The 13,922-nt window shown below is 43.9% G+C and overlaps 1 protein-coding gene across 8 annotated transcripts in view; it reads right to left on the bottom strand.

Moving 5' to 3' along the window:
* Window positions 1–2,691: 2,691 nt before the first annotated feature.
* The window catches only part of KIAA1217 (KIAA1217 ortholog), a 444,607-nt gene continuing 433,376 nt past the window's right edge, over window positions 2,692–13,922 (bottom strand). For 3 of the 8 annotated variants that reach the window (XM_068987631.1, XM_068987629.1, XM_068987630.1), the window contains 5 exons: window positions 11,487–11,606; window positions 7,425–7,502; window positions 5,711–7,312; window positions 5,075–5,197; window positions 2,692–4,389 (listed from right to left, as the gene is read on the bottom strand). In XM_068987631.1, coding sequence (XP_068843732.1) covers window positions 3,895–4,389; window positions 5,075–5,197; window positions 5,711–7,312; window positions 7,425–7,502; window positions 11,487–11,606 — 2,418 coding nt within the window. In that variant the 3' untranslated portion in view covers window positions 2,692–3,894. Of the gene's footprint in view, window positions 5,198–5,710; window positions 7,313–7,424; window positions 7,503–11,486; window positions 11,607–13,922 lie in introns of all 8 variants that reach the window. The other 5 variants (XM_068987632.1, XM_068987634.1, XM_068987633.1 and 2 more) reach the window with 3 other exon arrangements.

Here is a 13,922-nt window from a genome sequence, read left to right as displayed (position 1 = left end):
CCTGAATTCATTGGAAGGACTGATGCTGAAGCTGAAACTCCAATACTTTGGCCACTTGATGTGAAGAGCTGACTCACTGGAAAAGACCCTGATGCTGGGAAAGAATGAAGGCAGGAAGAGATTGAAGGGAATGACAGAGTATGAGATGGCTGGATGACATCACCAACTCGATGGACATGGGTTTGAATAGGCTTTGGGAGTTGGTGATGGACAGGGAGGCCTGGCGTGCTGCAGAGTCCACGGGGTCACAAAGAGTAAGACATGACTGTGAGGCTGAACTGACTGACTGAATGAGAATCTGTTAGTAGTGGTTTAACAAAATCTGAGAGCTCACCCTACCTGACATCATTCCCTCAGTTAAAGGAACCAGGGTGCCCTTTTGTGAAGGGAGCTCTGGGCACCTGGATTCAATTCCTCCAGGTATGGTAGTTTCCCCTCCAACTTTCTGGGTCTCGGTCAAGGTCATGCCTGGAGCCATGCTGAGCTCTCCCCGACTTGGTGAGCATGCTTCAGCCTTTGCCACAGTGGCTGACACTGACCATCACCTGTGCATCCTGGCTAGGGCTTCGGAAGTCTGAAGTTTCAACTGGAAATTGTGTCTAGCAGCTCACAAAGAATTCTCAGCTTGTCCATACACAAGAGCAAATAAGCGGACATAAACACCTAGCTTGTGTATATATTTTAAACATACATTGTAACATATACATTATCATTTATATAATGTAGTTGAGATTATGAGATATGATTAAAATGTTGGAGGTCTTTATACTTACAAAGTAGAGATAATGACTTTCTTTTCTATTGCTTTAATTTTGTATCTATATAAGATGATGTTCACTAAACTTATTTCTTTTTAATTTACAAAAAATTTTATTGAAGTTGATTTACAATATTGTGTTAATTTCTGTTGTACAGCAAAGTGACTCAGTTACACATATACATATGCATTCTTTTTCTTACCCTTTTCCATTATGGTTTGCCACAGGATATTGGATATTGTTCCCTGTGCTATACAGGACCCTGTTTATCGATCCTATATATAGAATAGTTTGCCTCTGCTAATCCCAAGCTCCCCATTCATCCCTTCCCCTTGGCAACCACAAGTCTGTTCTGTCTGTTTTTTCATAGATATGTTCATTTCTGTTATATTTTAGATTCCACATATATGTGATATTACATGGCATTTGTGCGTCACTTAGCATGACCGTCTCTAGGTCTGCCCATGTTGCTGCGAATGACATTATCCCATTCTTTTTGATGGCTGAGTGATATTCCATTGTGCTGCTTTATTCTGTCAGTGGACGTTTAGGTTGTTTCCATGCTTGGCTTTTGTCAGTGGTGCTGCTATGAACATAGGGGTGCATGGATCTTTGCAAATTATAATTTTATCTGGGTATGTGCCCAGGAGTGGGGTTGCTGGATCATATTATAATTCTATTTTTAGTTTTCTGAGGGAACGCTGTACTGTTTTACATAGTGGCTGCACCAGATTACATTCCCACCAACAGTGTAAGAGGGGTTCCCTTTGCTCCACACCCTCTCCAGCATTTGTTATTTGTAGACTTTTTAGTGATGGCCATTCTGACCATGGTGAGGTGGTGTGTCACTGTAGTTCTGCTTTGCATTTCTCTAACAGGTATTGATGTTGAGCATCTGTTCATGTGCCTCTTGGTCATCTGCATGCTGTCTCTGGACACTAAACTTAGTGTGGCCATCATCTCATGATGTATGTGAGTCAGATCATTACGCTGCACGCCTTATGCAGCAAGATGTATACTGTGTCAGTTATGTTGCATTAAAAGCGGACAAAAAAGATACCTTCCCTGAGTGTGCCCTGAAACTTGTGACTATAATGACTACTTTGAATAGAGATGTACTAACATTTCTGGTGAAGGCATCCCAGCTCAGTAAACCTAAAGTCTGAGAACATTAATAATCAGGTACTAAAGCAATAGTAACATTTGTATTTAGCACCAAATCAGCTTCCCTGGTGGCTCAGAGGTTAAAGCGTCTGCCTCAAATGGGGGAGACCTGGGTTCGACCCAGGGAAGATCCCTGGGTCGGGAAGATCCCCTGGAGAAGGAAATGGTAACCCACTCCAGTATTCTTGCCTGGAGAATCCCATGGATGGAGAAGCCTGGTAGGCTACAGTCCACGGGGTCGCAAGAGTCGGACATGATTGAGCGACTACACACACAAGTTAAATATTGGGGGTGGAGGGTCAAAAAATAATGATAAGCAAGTCCCTGAGATTTCTTGTAGTCAGTTCATTATCTTGGTATTATTTTCACTAGCTTTTCTGCTGATATTTAAAATGAATACATAATAGGGTAATGTTAGTGAGAATATTTCCCTGTAGACCAGTGATCTCTTTTAAAATTGAGAACTCAAAAAAAAAAAAACAAAAAAAAACCCCAAAATCTTAGTGATAAAGGCATTTTATTTCTACTTTACTTCTACTGGAGATGAAGAAACAAGTTAATAAGAGCCCATCTGGTAAAGGAGGGTGGTAGAAACTCTATCTGGTTTGCTTGCTATCAGCTAAACCTTGCTAAGCCACGAAGAAGGTTGGAGGTTTCATGGGAAGGCACTATATTTGTAATGAATTTCTCAGAATGCACCGCCCCAGAGCTTTCAGAAAACCCCTCTGCATCTGGTTACATGTTTTCTTATCATGCCCTCAAAGCCAAAAGCATTTAACTTGGTAATAGTTATGTTTGTTCTTTGACTAGTAAGTAGTTATAGGGACAAGGTACAAAAAATAGTAAGCATGCAGCCCTTTATTTAGTTTTGCAAAGTCTCTGCTTATAGTTCTGTATATTACATGACTGTGTTATACAAATACACTTATTTACAAAAACACTCTAGCTGTGCAAACTTGTTGCTTTTTAAAAATGTCCGGCAAGTCCCATTTCTGCCCATCCCAAGACAGATGTTTAAAGCATGCATAAAAATGAACTTTGGTGTGGGAAAACTACTCTATGTGCTGTCACATACAGTATTTTTGGCATCTATTTATATATTTACAAAAATTGATCAGTTTACAGAACCGCACAGAAGTGTACATTTTAAAATCCACAATGCAGTAGTGTGGGTTACCAGGTCTCAGAAAACAAAGGGAGGATTGAGATACTGCAAAGAAAACAACTGGAGAATCCCAAAACGTTGAAAAGAAAGAAAGAAAAGCAGAACTAGCTTGCTTGGGCTGGCAAATTATTACACATAACTTTTATGGCAGTGCAGTAGGGTTGATAATGCCTTCTACACGTGCCTCTGTGTTGGCTTGTGCAGAAGTTCACTGGCTTCTTGTCTAGCACACTACTTTCAAATGTACAATGCTATAGTATCAAAATGTTTTGGCAAAAAAGATCTCGAAAGAAACCATGAAGTTTTGACAAAAATAGAAATCTGTAATAAAGCTAAATAACACTAAAATAAAAGGAAATATAATAGTATCTGTTTTACAATTTGTATAGTCACACTTGTGTATTTCTCTGTTCACTTCTAGTCTCCGTAATGAAAAATATTTTTATACAAAACATACTAAAATTCTGGAATCATACATGTTTTACATGCTTAATACATTTTTTATTTTCCTGTCTCACACACACCCTTCTCTCTCGCCATACTCTCTTTTTTGGTAACACATGCTTGCTTCATTTAACAGGTACTGAATAGAGACAGTAAACACTATGTAATTAGAACAGCAACAAAGTAAAAAAAAAGAAAAAAAGCTTTACTGAAGTCTGTTAATTCAGTATTTAGCACATACTTAGCATTAAGCCTCAAACAGTACAGCAATATGTTACATTCTCTTGTGAAAACAGTAAGACTGTTAAAAAAATTTTTTTTTCTTAAATGTAACTCCAACTTGTGATTAATTGGATTTGGCCTTTAAGAGGTTTCCTTTGCTGTGGATGGGGTGGCTTTGCTTGAACTTCCGTTCTGTGCCTTGTAGCTGGTGAGGCTAGGAGTGTGGCTGCTCCTGATGCTCTTTGCACCTTGATTCAGTGAAGTGGGGGAGGCAGGGGACGGGGGGGAGGAGGAGAAGGAAGGAGGGGCTGCTCGGCCGTTTTGAGTCTGCAGTGAGAATGAGAGATGGTGACCTTTCCCTGTATGAGTGGGGCTCTGAAACTTTAAGGAGCCGTTAGAGACAGAGGGGATCAGGGAGGCGGAGGGAGCAGGTCGTCCTGTGTGGGGGCTGAGAGGGTTAGAAGGAACCGATGGTTTAGTAGCAGGCGGATTAGGGAAGTTAGGGCCGTCACCACTAGAAGAAGGCAGAGAACTGCTTTTCCCAGAGCTGGGAGAAAGGGCTGGAATCTTAGAAGCAGGTAAGGAGGGGAAAGTAGGCTTACAGTCCCCACCAGCTTTCTTAGCACTTCCATTAGCCTGCAAACAAAGATGGCGGGAGACAGTTTATCAGAAAGCTGGTAACACCATCAGTCCACAGGCTCTGGCAACACAGCCCTTCTGAGGATCATTAAATCAAAGACACCAAACCAAACTTAAACCAGTTCGAGGCCTGAGCTAACTCTTGTCATGCTGTACTGGGCCTGGCAGAAACCCCCCAAGTGCTGGGCAGAGGATGTACAGAACAGGGAAGAAGGAAGAAGAGCGCTTGTGAGAACAGGCACATCATTCTCCTCCCACCTCTGGGTTCAGGGGGCGGGGGGGCCATGCGGGGCATCATGATGGTTAATGGGCCTCTAGTGCGATGCAGTCAACACACACGTTAGTCCTGGTGACTTTCAGGGCAGCCTTTTCTCTCGGTTTCCCCAGGTGTTCTGATGAACCACTACACTCCCCCAGGGAAAGCCACCTGGCCTGCCACCTCGTTTTTACAGGTCAACTTTGGAGTCACACAGTGAAAGATGTTTTATTGCGAGCATGCAAAAGCGTGGTGAGAAGTTCAACAAAGGCTTTGAGACTCTCTCTTCATGCCCCCAGATCCAGGATGTCTAGATAAACTGTATCTTAACAAAGAAAAAGTGCAATATTTGGTATAAACTAAGTCAGTGACTTGTTTCTTAAGCGCAAGAGTGTCCATCCAAAAGCGGGCTTAAGGTAGAACTACCTGGCGGTACTGGCGGGGGTCCTGCAGTTTGGACTGCTTGCCAGGCTTGTCCAGGCTTCCAGGTCTGTTCTTGGAGCTCATGGGGACTGGCATCCTGCTCGTCTGAGGGGTCCCAGTGGAGCCCTGTGGGGAGGAACGGCAAGAAGGGGGAAAGAAAGGACGGTGTGAGTGGGTCATCCGAGGCCACCTGACTGTGTGCAGAGAAGCTCAATGTGAGAAGCCACAGCCCTACATGCAGGACAGATCTAGGAGACGGACATCAGGAGACACCACTGGGGTTAATTCGGAGAATCAAACAATGAAACTGCCCCACTACTGATCAAACGGATTTTAATGTGAGTATCAGAGCAATCACTTCAACGGCAAATAGCTGGCCCAGCGTCCTTGGGTTTTCCCAACACCAGTCAGCAACAGAGGTAAAAACAGAAATCGATTAGCTGTTAGATACCTAGTTGTTGTTGTTTTGAAGGCGAGGGAAGAAGTGTGAGAGAAAGGGATCATGGTGAACAGACAACAAAACAAAACGAGCCACCTGAAAGGAAGCGAGTCAATCACAAGACACCTTTTGCTAATGGTGATTATGGCAGATTTAAGAAAGCAGCTGGCTCTTTTCATTTTTCCATCAGACCAAGATACCTTACGTGAAGCTGAAGGTATAGATGAGGGGGGCTCTAAGGCAGTGGATGCTTCGTCCAGGACTAGCAAGGACGGGGGACCGGCCTCCTGGGCCGTGTGGGATGAACTTGCAACAGAATCTCTGTGGGAAGAACATGCGGTCTCAACTAGAGCTTTGGGGCTCATCTCACTGATGGTGTTTTCCAGCTGTTTGATGGTCTGCTCCAGGCTGTCCAACGTCCTGTAGGTATTTTTTCTGATTTCATCAGTTCTTGAAACCAGAGCAGTACTCTCCGGACTGTGCTGCTCTAGTCTCCTGAACAGGCTTTTAGGGGCGTCTTCAGATGGAGACCTACTGATCTCGAATCGCTTGGCTTCCTTGTGCTGTTTCAGCGTGCCATCCTCTTCCTCCTCTTCGTAGACCACCACCTGTAACGTCTTCTTCCCAGTCTTCGTGCCTGTGCGAATGGCTTGCGTGAGAGCCGCAAGCTGCTTCTTGGGGAATTTGAACTTGAACTTTTTCTTGGGGCTTTCAAACTGGTCATCGGTCACATCACCCTGGCTTTCTGAGCTTGGAGAATCAGTTGGGTTGAACTTGATCTGCTCGGTTTTATTCACTTCCTGTCCTCCTGACACTCCTGTCTCCACTGAAAGGAAGTGTGGCTGCAATTTACTCTTGGCCTCCTGCCCTGCTCGAGGGCTACCCAAAGCCCCCTCCTTAGGAAACTTCTGGGGAGTGTCATTCTGGACCACAGGGTCTCCAGTCTCCTCCTCTTCCTCTTCCTCTATCTTTTCTTCCCTCATCATTCTCTCCAGTTCCTCGTCACACTCCTCAAATATGGTTGAAAGTCTCTTGTATGCAGCCCGGATGTCCATGGGCTCATCAAAGATGATGATCACGGGCTTCTTGTCCAGGCACACCACAGGCTCTTCACTTTCAGTGCCTTCCTGCTGGGACAGCGTCTCTTTTTTGGCATCAATGTTGACCGTCTGTACATCTTCCCCCTGTCGGCTCACTATATCGCGGACCTCCCCACTGGAGAGAGCCTGGACCGCGGTTTTGGTGATCATGAAGGCAATGTTGTCGGTGGCTGCCTTCTCCTCGCTGGGAGAACTTGGTGTGGACTCCCCATCCTCACTAGGCATCGTGTTAGCATGCTTAGCTCCCTTTGGTCTTAAGACAACTTGGCCAAACTCTGTCATGGGAACCTCTTGGTCTGGAGTTTTGACATCACGAGTCATCAATTCGGTTGATCTAGTGGGAGAGGGAAGGTGACCCTTCTCTGAATTTTCCTGTCCTTGCTGACTCACCCCCTTTGTCTTCCCATAATTCATCTTCTGATTCTCGGCATCAGATGCAGGGTACTGCAGCCCGGACTTTTTAGGTTCTTTGTTGATTTCACATTCGAATGAACTAACACCAGAGAAACTAGAATTGACTTTAGACACGTTTTTCTGGGAATGGTTTTTACTGTCTCTAAGTAAACTCTTAGTGGAGAGGGAACTTTCCTTCACTGAGATGTCAGTTTTGTATTCTGCTGTTCTTGCTGCATCAGAAATACTATTCTCCATTCCTCTTTCCCACTTAGGATGGTCACTAGGTGTGAGAGCCCCTGGGGTAACCTGAGAGGAAGAGCGGAGGGGGGAAAGCACACAGAGTGATCAGAAATGGATCTGGAGAGGAAGGGATTCAATCTGCATGGTATCAGTTGGAACACGTATCTGGTGAACTCACCTTCCGGGATTCCACTGGGGGGCCATTTTCATATTCAACATCAGATTTCCGTACGTCTTCGTGGAAAAATTCCAAATTCTGGTAGAACAGTGTAGGACACGTTACTCCACAAAACCACACCCCCGCCCCCAAAGTGGACTACAACTAGAGTGTTCCTTTAATTACACTTCCAAAACATGCGGGCCAAGCACATTTGTTACACACCAGTCCAAAGCCTACAGCTCTGTTTACCTTGGGTTGCTTGGTTCTCCAACTTCCAAAAATGCCCTGTGTTTGCACAAGATGAAAATCTCAATTAGCAAAATGCTTCAAGGATTTCAAATGTCGGTAGGGGGAGCAGTTAAGAGAATATAAAGGGACTGATTCTGGACCAGCACGTCCTCTTTTCACCATCTGACTGTGTGCTTAGCCGACTCTAAAACCAGAGGAATTGGGGTGGCATTGTAGAAAGCACAATATATCAGCAGGCAGATTTTGAATCTGGTTCGGATCTGCCACTTAACTGTGTTATTTTCGGCAAGTCACCTCACTTCCCTGGGCCTCAGGTTTCTTGCTTATAAACCAAGGAACTAGACCAGGAAAGTTTCCACATCTCTGCCAGATGGTTATTTCAGTCTTAGCTATGCCTCTTGTATGGGGATTGTCTATAAGGGCCCTGCACTGGTTGGGTGTGGTACTTTGAGGTTAAAAAAAAAACCAGACCATTATTTTTCCCTGGTCAAATCATAGCTTTGAAAACATACTTGCAGTTTGTACTTGTACTTGCCAAGCAAAGTGTCAAAATAACCTTCAAACCAATCATAGCCAAGATGATCAAATCCCCATTCAGAGTGACAGTGCCTCCAAAATGTCATCTAAACATTTAGAAAACAGATACTTGAGGCTGAAGTCGTGACTGTGCTGTCATGATTCAGCTTTAAGTTGCTGGGTGCTCTGATTGAGAGGGAAGATGTGTTTCTGAGGTTCCCACCAAGATTCAGAAGGTAAGAGCCCAGTGGACAGGACCAGCTATGGAGAACGCGCTACCTGCTAGGGGTGTAGCGGTAGCCTCGGCCCCGTCCACAGCCCTGACACTAGCCCAGCCTTCACTTCCAGGGCCTCGCTGGCCTTTCTTCTGGCTGCAGAAGCCCAAGAGGAAGAGGTGATCAGAGCAGAGTGGGGCATGATCCCAAGGAGGTGGTTGGGTTTAACGCGATGATGACATAATGAAGCACGAGAACCCAGGCCCCGCCAGGAACAACCTAGATCAACCCTACTGCCCAGCTGGAAATGGAAAGAGTGTTTGTACACATCCAAGGAGTAACAGAGAGACAACAGAGTCAGTGTTAATCACAGGGAAATACGGCACAGGATCCTAAGCGCGTTAGCCACCAAACACCTCGTGTTTAACCTCCCCTCATCCCCATCGGGCCCCAGACGGTGCAGTGAGATTCAGCTGCTACAGTGGAACAATATCTCTTGTGGGATTTAAAATTCAGATTTTAAATTCAGACCTAAAATGCTGTATGAAGAAAAATAAATGAGGTTTTTGTCTTAGGTTTCAACTCCAAAGAGGAAGTCAGCATACTGTGCTAGACCCTGAATGTGAGTACACCCAGAGGAAGAACTGGTGTATGCAGGGCTGCTGTTCTGCCGACCCGTGTACTGGGGGTTAGGACTGGCATCTGTTCTGATTGGCCAGTCCATGTCATACCCAGTGAAATATTTCAAATGCCACCCACAAGTATATGTATTTAAAACAAATTTAGCAGCAAGAATGGATCTGCTTCATCAAAGGAAAATGACTTTCCTCTGATGGAAAGTCACTAAGATAAAGATGCCATGTGTAGGTCTCATATGACCTAGCGTTTCTGATGCTGGGCTAGAAAAATGAAGGCAGGGATCAAAGCAAGTGCAGTAACTTTATCAAGGGTAACTTGTTCACAGCTGTCATGTAATCTCACAATGACATCTTAGTCTTAGATAGTCAAGACTCTGCATGAAATGTAATTAAGCCTCATGAATGTATCTGTTTTGGGACCCCGAGATTTGACTGTTCAGACAAGTGGTGAAGCAAAGGTAATAAGCATTTGGGCAAGAAACCAAAATTAGAAACACAGAAGTATTAGGCTAGCACTTCACGATAGAGGAGAAGAATTTTAAGAAACATTTGATTTATGGAAGAGAAGATGAATAGGCCAAGAAGAGGTTAATAATGACAACAATTTGGGGACAGTTCTGATAGAGTCATGGTTATTTTGAAGGAGATCAGTCTACTCAATATGATTATCTAGAAAAAGTACCTGTAATTAAACCTTGTGTTTAGTGGCCTGGTGTTGGACAATCAGTACAGACTTGCTCAGTATCTGATGGACGCTTGATTGAGATCTGTGGGATCGATGGGATATGGATTTCTAATTGCAGGGCAAGAAACCCCATGCAGCATTTTAGCAAATTAGAAAAATTCTACAATGAGATGATGACTGTTTCTGGAGGGATCCTCAAGAAGCTCCTGGTCAGTATTTTGGAAGAAACAGTCACTTTGGTTCAAGTACAGCATGTAACTCAGGACACGCCAGGGCCTTCTATGAGCTGGCTTTATAAGGCCACAGAAGGAAATTCCTCAGATTGAAGAAGCAACATGTTTCCATTGTGACTTGTCACGCATTCAGTTCATACTAGTAGGAGATTTTCTTCATGAAAAAGATAAATCAACAATAATCTCCCCTGGTGCATAGAGGTACCCCTATCACCTGGTTAACAGTTTCATTTGCCAGATATGTGGCAGGCGGAGTTTACATGAGGCTCTGGGATGGCTGGGAGCCAGGAAGCAGCCGGTCAGCCTCTGTCAGGGCTCCACAGCTGGCAGCTATAAGCCAGGACTGCACCTCTTGAAGGATTGTGCTTGAATAGCCCTCTGGTTTTGTGATCCTGTATCTTTTCACTGAACTTACTTATCCCTGGACTGAGGTACCTACGTGAAGTAGCAACTGGGCAGTATGTTATGGCTGATTTGTTTGACTTTACTTAAAGGAAGCTAGAAGCTTTGAATTCTGAGATACAAGTTCCTGGCAGAAAATGTTAAGACTTTTTACCCTAAACTTAGACAGAGGCTTCATTCATAGAAGATGACTCTGTTTCCAAAAATCATCAAAGCTCCAGATTCAATTTACAGAGTTGAAGTTCAGACATGCAGGTTAATCTCCTTTCCTTAAAGTCCTTAGAGGAAAGGACTTTAAGCTAAGCTACCAGGGGCTTCCCTGGTGACTCAGCTGGTAAAGAATCTGCCTGCAATGCAGGATACCTGGGTTTGATCCCTGCGTTGGGAAGATTCCCTGGAGAAGGGAACAGCTACCCTCTCCTGTATTCTGTCTGGCCTGGAGAATTTCATGGACTGTATAGTCCATGGGGTCGCAGAGTAGGACATGACTGAGTGACTTTCACTTTCTTTAAAGTCCTTATGTCATGACAGTGAGCTTGTTTCAGAGCCTAGTTGTCTCTTTGGAAACTGAGAATGAGACAAAGTACAGCAGCACTAAAGTGATACTGCACTTGCTGACTTGGAAGGGGCACTTTGAGAATCTAGTAATAACAAAAACTCTGGCATCCTCAAACGTGTGTGGAAGTCTCCATGGATACACCCATGGATGGCAGGTCAACAATTTTGCTGTGCATTTTCTTGCTGGAATCTAAAGCTTTTGCTTACTTTTAATGTAGACATCTTTGGTCCAGAAGACATGTTAAAAATTAGAAAAAGTGCTACCTGCTTCATGTTTCCTTTTTTTTTTTCCTCTTAGAGTTTTAGAAAATCTTGATGTCTTGTCTTTGGTTTGGGGAGAAAATGCCTCAATTCTGCATCTATGGTTGTGTGCTGTGCACAGAACACAGCATCCATCTGGAAACCTGAGCAAGAGATCTCTAGTGAAACCCCAAGCCATGTCTCCATTTGTTTAAGGAAGGGGGGAAAAAAAAAGGTGAGGAAAAGAGAGAAGGAACAGAAGCTCAAGCACAGAGCGATGTTAGTGCCAGAGCCAGGAAAGAAGGACGGCCCACTGGGTGGCCAACGTGTAACTGCCACGTTACCTTCTTCTCCTTGGATGGGGCTGTGGCCCCCGGCCTAGTGTCTTTAACGTGGCTGTCAGCCCGGGACTGCTCAGCGTGACTGTTTGAATTTACATCCATAAAGGAACACTTCTGGAATGCCTAAGGAATTAAAATACTGAGATTAACAGGGATGGAGTGCAGTGAGGCGGTCAGAGGGAACAGCTGGGATTCCAGAGGATTTCCCGGTTGAGACCTGCGTGTGGGACATGCTGGGGCCAGGGAGTTAGCGGCCTGAAAACTGGCTCCCCAGTTGACCTTAAGTCAGCAAAGCCCTTATTTTGGGGGCCAAGATGAAATGGACAGAGCCTTTGAAATGAAAGTCCTTTAATTCTGTCTGGGTGAACCTGATTTGTACTTAGTAGGGCTTCTTTGAAAGAATTTTGACCCTTAAAAATGCTGACTGTGTAAATGAATTAATAAGAAGCTATCTTTCCAGTTTCCATTATATTTTTGCCAGTTTTATTGAGATGAAAAGGCACAAGATACTGTACATTTTTAAACTTTAAAAAGGAAGTCACCTTTAACAGTTCACTGTTTGCAGCAGCAACATACTCCCATGCTCTGGACTGTTCTGCTGTAGAATAAAGTGAATTTTGAGCAGCCTGGGAGCAACCAGAACCCCACAGACTTGTCTCTGAAAACTAATGACTGTGGTTACAGGAGTACAGGGCCAGGCTAGTGAATAGAGTGAGGGCAGCCAGCTTTCAGAGAGAAAGCATCAGCTGTGTGTAGAGCAGAAACGGAGCGACAATCCATATGACGGTAAGAGCAGGAGCGTAACCCGAGCAGCGGTGTTCCCTGAAATTACTGGTTCAGTCAGGCTGCGTGACATCCAGTTAAAAAATACCGTTTCCTGGGCCACACCTAGAGAATTAAGCCAGACTCTGCACTGTAGGACTTTTTCTTTAAGTTTTCAAATTTTTGTTTCATGGAACTAGGGTTGATTTATAATGCTGTGCCAATCTCCGTTGTACAGCAAGGCGACTCGGTTATATACATAACACACATTCTTTTTTAAAGATTCCTTTCCATTATGGTTTATCACATGATATTGGATATAGCCCCCTGTGCAATATATTAGGACCTTGTTGTTTATCCATACTATATATCTTTATGTAATAGTTGACATCTACTAATCTCTGTGAGTCTGTTTCTGTTTTGAAGATAGGTTCATTTGTGCCATATTTTAGACTCCACATATGAGGGATATCAGATAGTACTTCTTCCTCTTCCTGACTTGACTTAGTATGAGAGCCTCTAGGTCTATCCGTGTTGCTACAGATGGCATCATTCATTCTGTTTTATGGCTGAATGGCATTCTATTGTATGCACCACATCTTTTTTAGCCATTTATCTGTTGGTGGACCTGAAGGATGTTTCCATGTTTTGGCTATTGTGAATTGTGCTGCTATGAACATAGGGGTACATTTATCTTTAAAAAAAGTTTTTTTATTGGAGTATAGTTGCTTTATAATGTGTTAGTTTCTGCTGTACAGCAAAGTGAATTAGCTATATGTATGCATAGATCCCCTCTTCTTTGGATTTCCTTCCCATTCGGGTCAGGACAGAGCACTGAGTTCCCTGTGTCATACAGTAGGTTCTCATTAGTTATCTATTTTATACATAGTAGTATACATATGTCAATCCCAGTATTCCATTTCGTCCCAACTACCCTCCTTTACCCCCTGGTGTCCCTATGTTTGTTTTCTACATCTGTGTCGATTTCTGCTTTGCAATTAGGTTCATCTGTACCATTTTTCTAGTATAGCATTAGTATATAATATTTGTTTTTCTCTGACTTCACTCTGAATGACAGTCTGTAGGTCCATCCATGACTCTGTAAATGGCACAAATCTGTTCCTTTTTAAGGATGAGTAATTCCACTGTCATATCTTTTTGCCTTTTCATACTTTGGTGGGAGGAGAAGGGGATGACAGAGGATGAGATGGTTGGATGGCATCACCGACTTGAGGGACATAAGTTTGAGCAGGCTTTGGGAGTTGGTGATGGACAGGGAAGCCTGGCCTGCTGCAGTCCATGGGGTCATGAAGAGTTGGACATGACTGAGACAGAACTGAACTGAATTCCACTGTGTTGGGTTGGCCAAAAAGTTTTTTTCAGGTTTTTTGGTTTAGGCGTTATGGAAAAACCCAGATGAACCTTTTGGCAAACCCAATATAGATGCACCACAGCTTCTTGTCCATTCCTCTGCTGATGGACATTTAGGCTGCTCCCATGTCCTGGCTGCTGTAAACAGTGCTGCAGTGAACATTAGGGTGCATGCACCTTTCAAATCATAGTCCTCTCCAGATACATGCCCAGGACTGTGGTTGCTGGATCATATGGTAGTTCTGTTTTTAGGTTTATTGTTTAAAGAGACTCTCCACTGTTTTCCATAGTGGCTGTATCAATTTA

The sequence above is a fragment of the Capricornis sumatraensis genome, chromosome 15, assembly GCF_032405125.1.
Source record: "Capricornis sumatraensis isolate serow.1 chromosome 15, serow.2, whole genome shotgun sequence".
NCBI lineage: Eukaryota > Metazoa > Chordata > Mammalia > Artiodactyla > Bovidae > Capricornis > Capricornis sumatraensis.
Note: the sequence above shows the minus strand (reverse complement) of the source record. Positions and strands in the feature narration are given on the sequence as shown.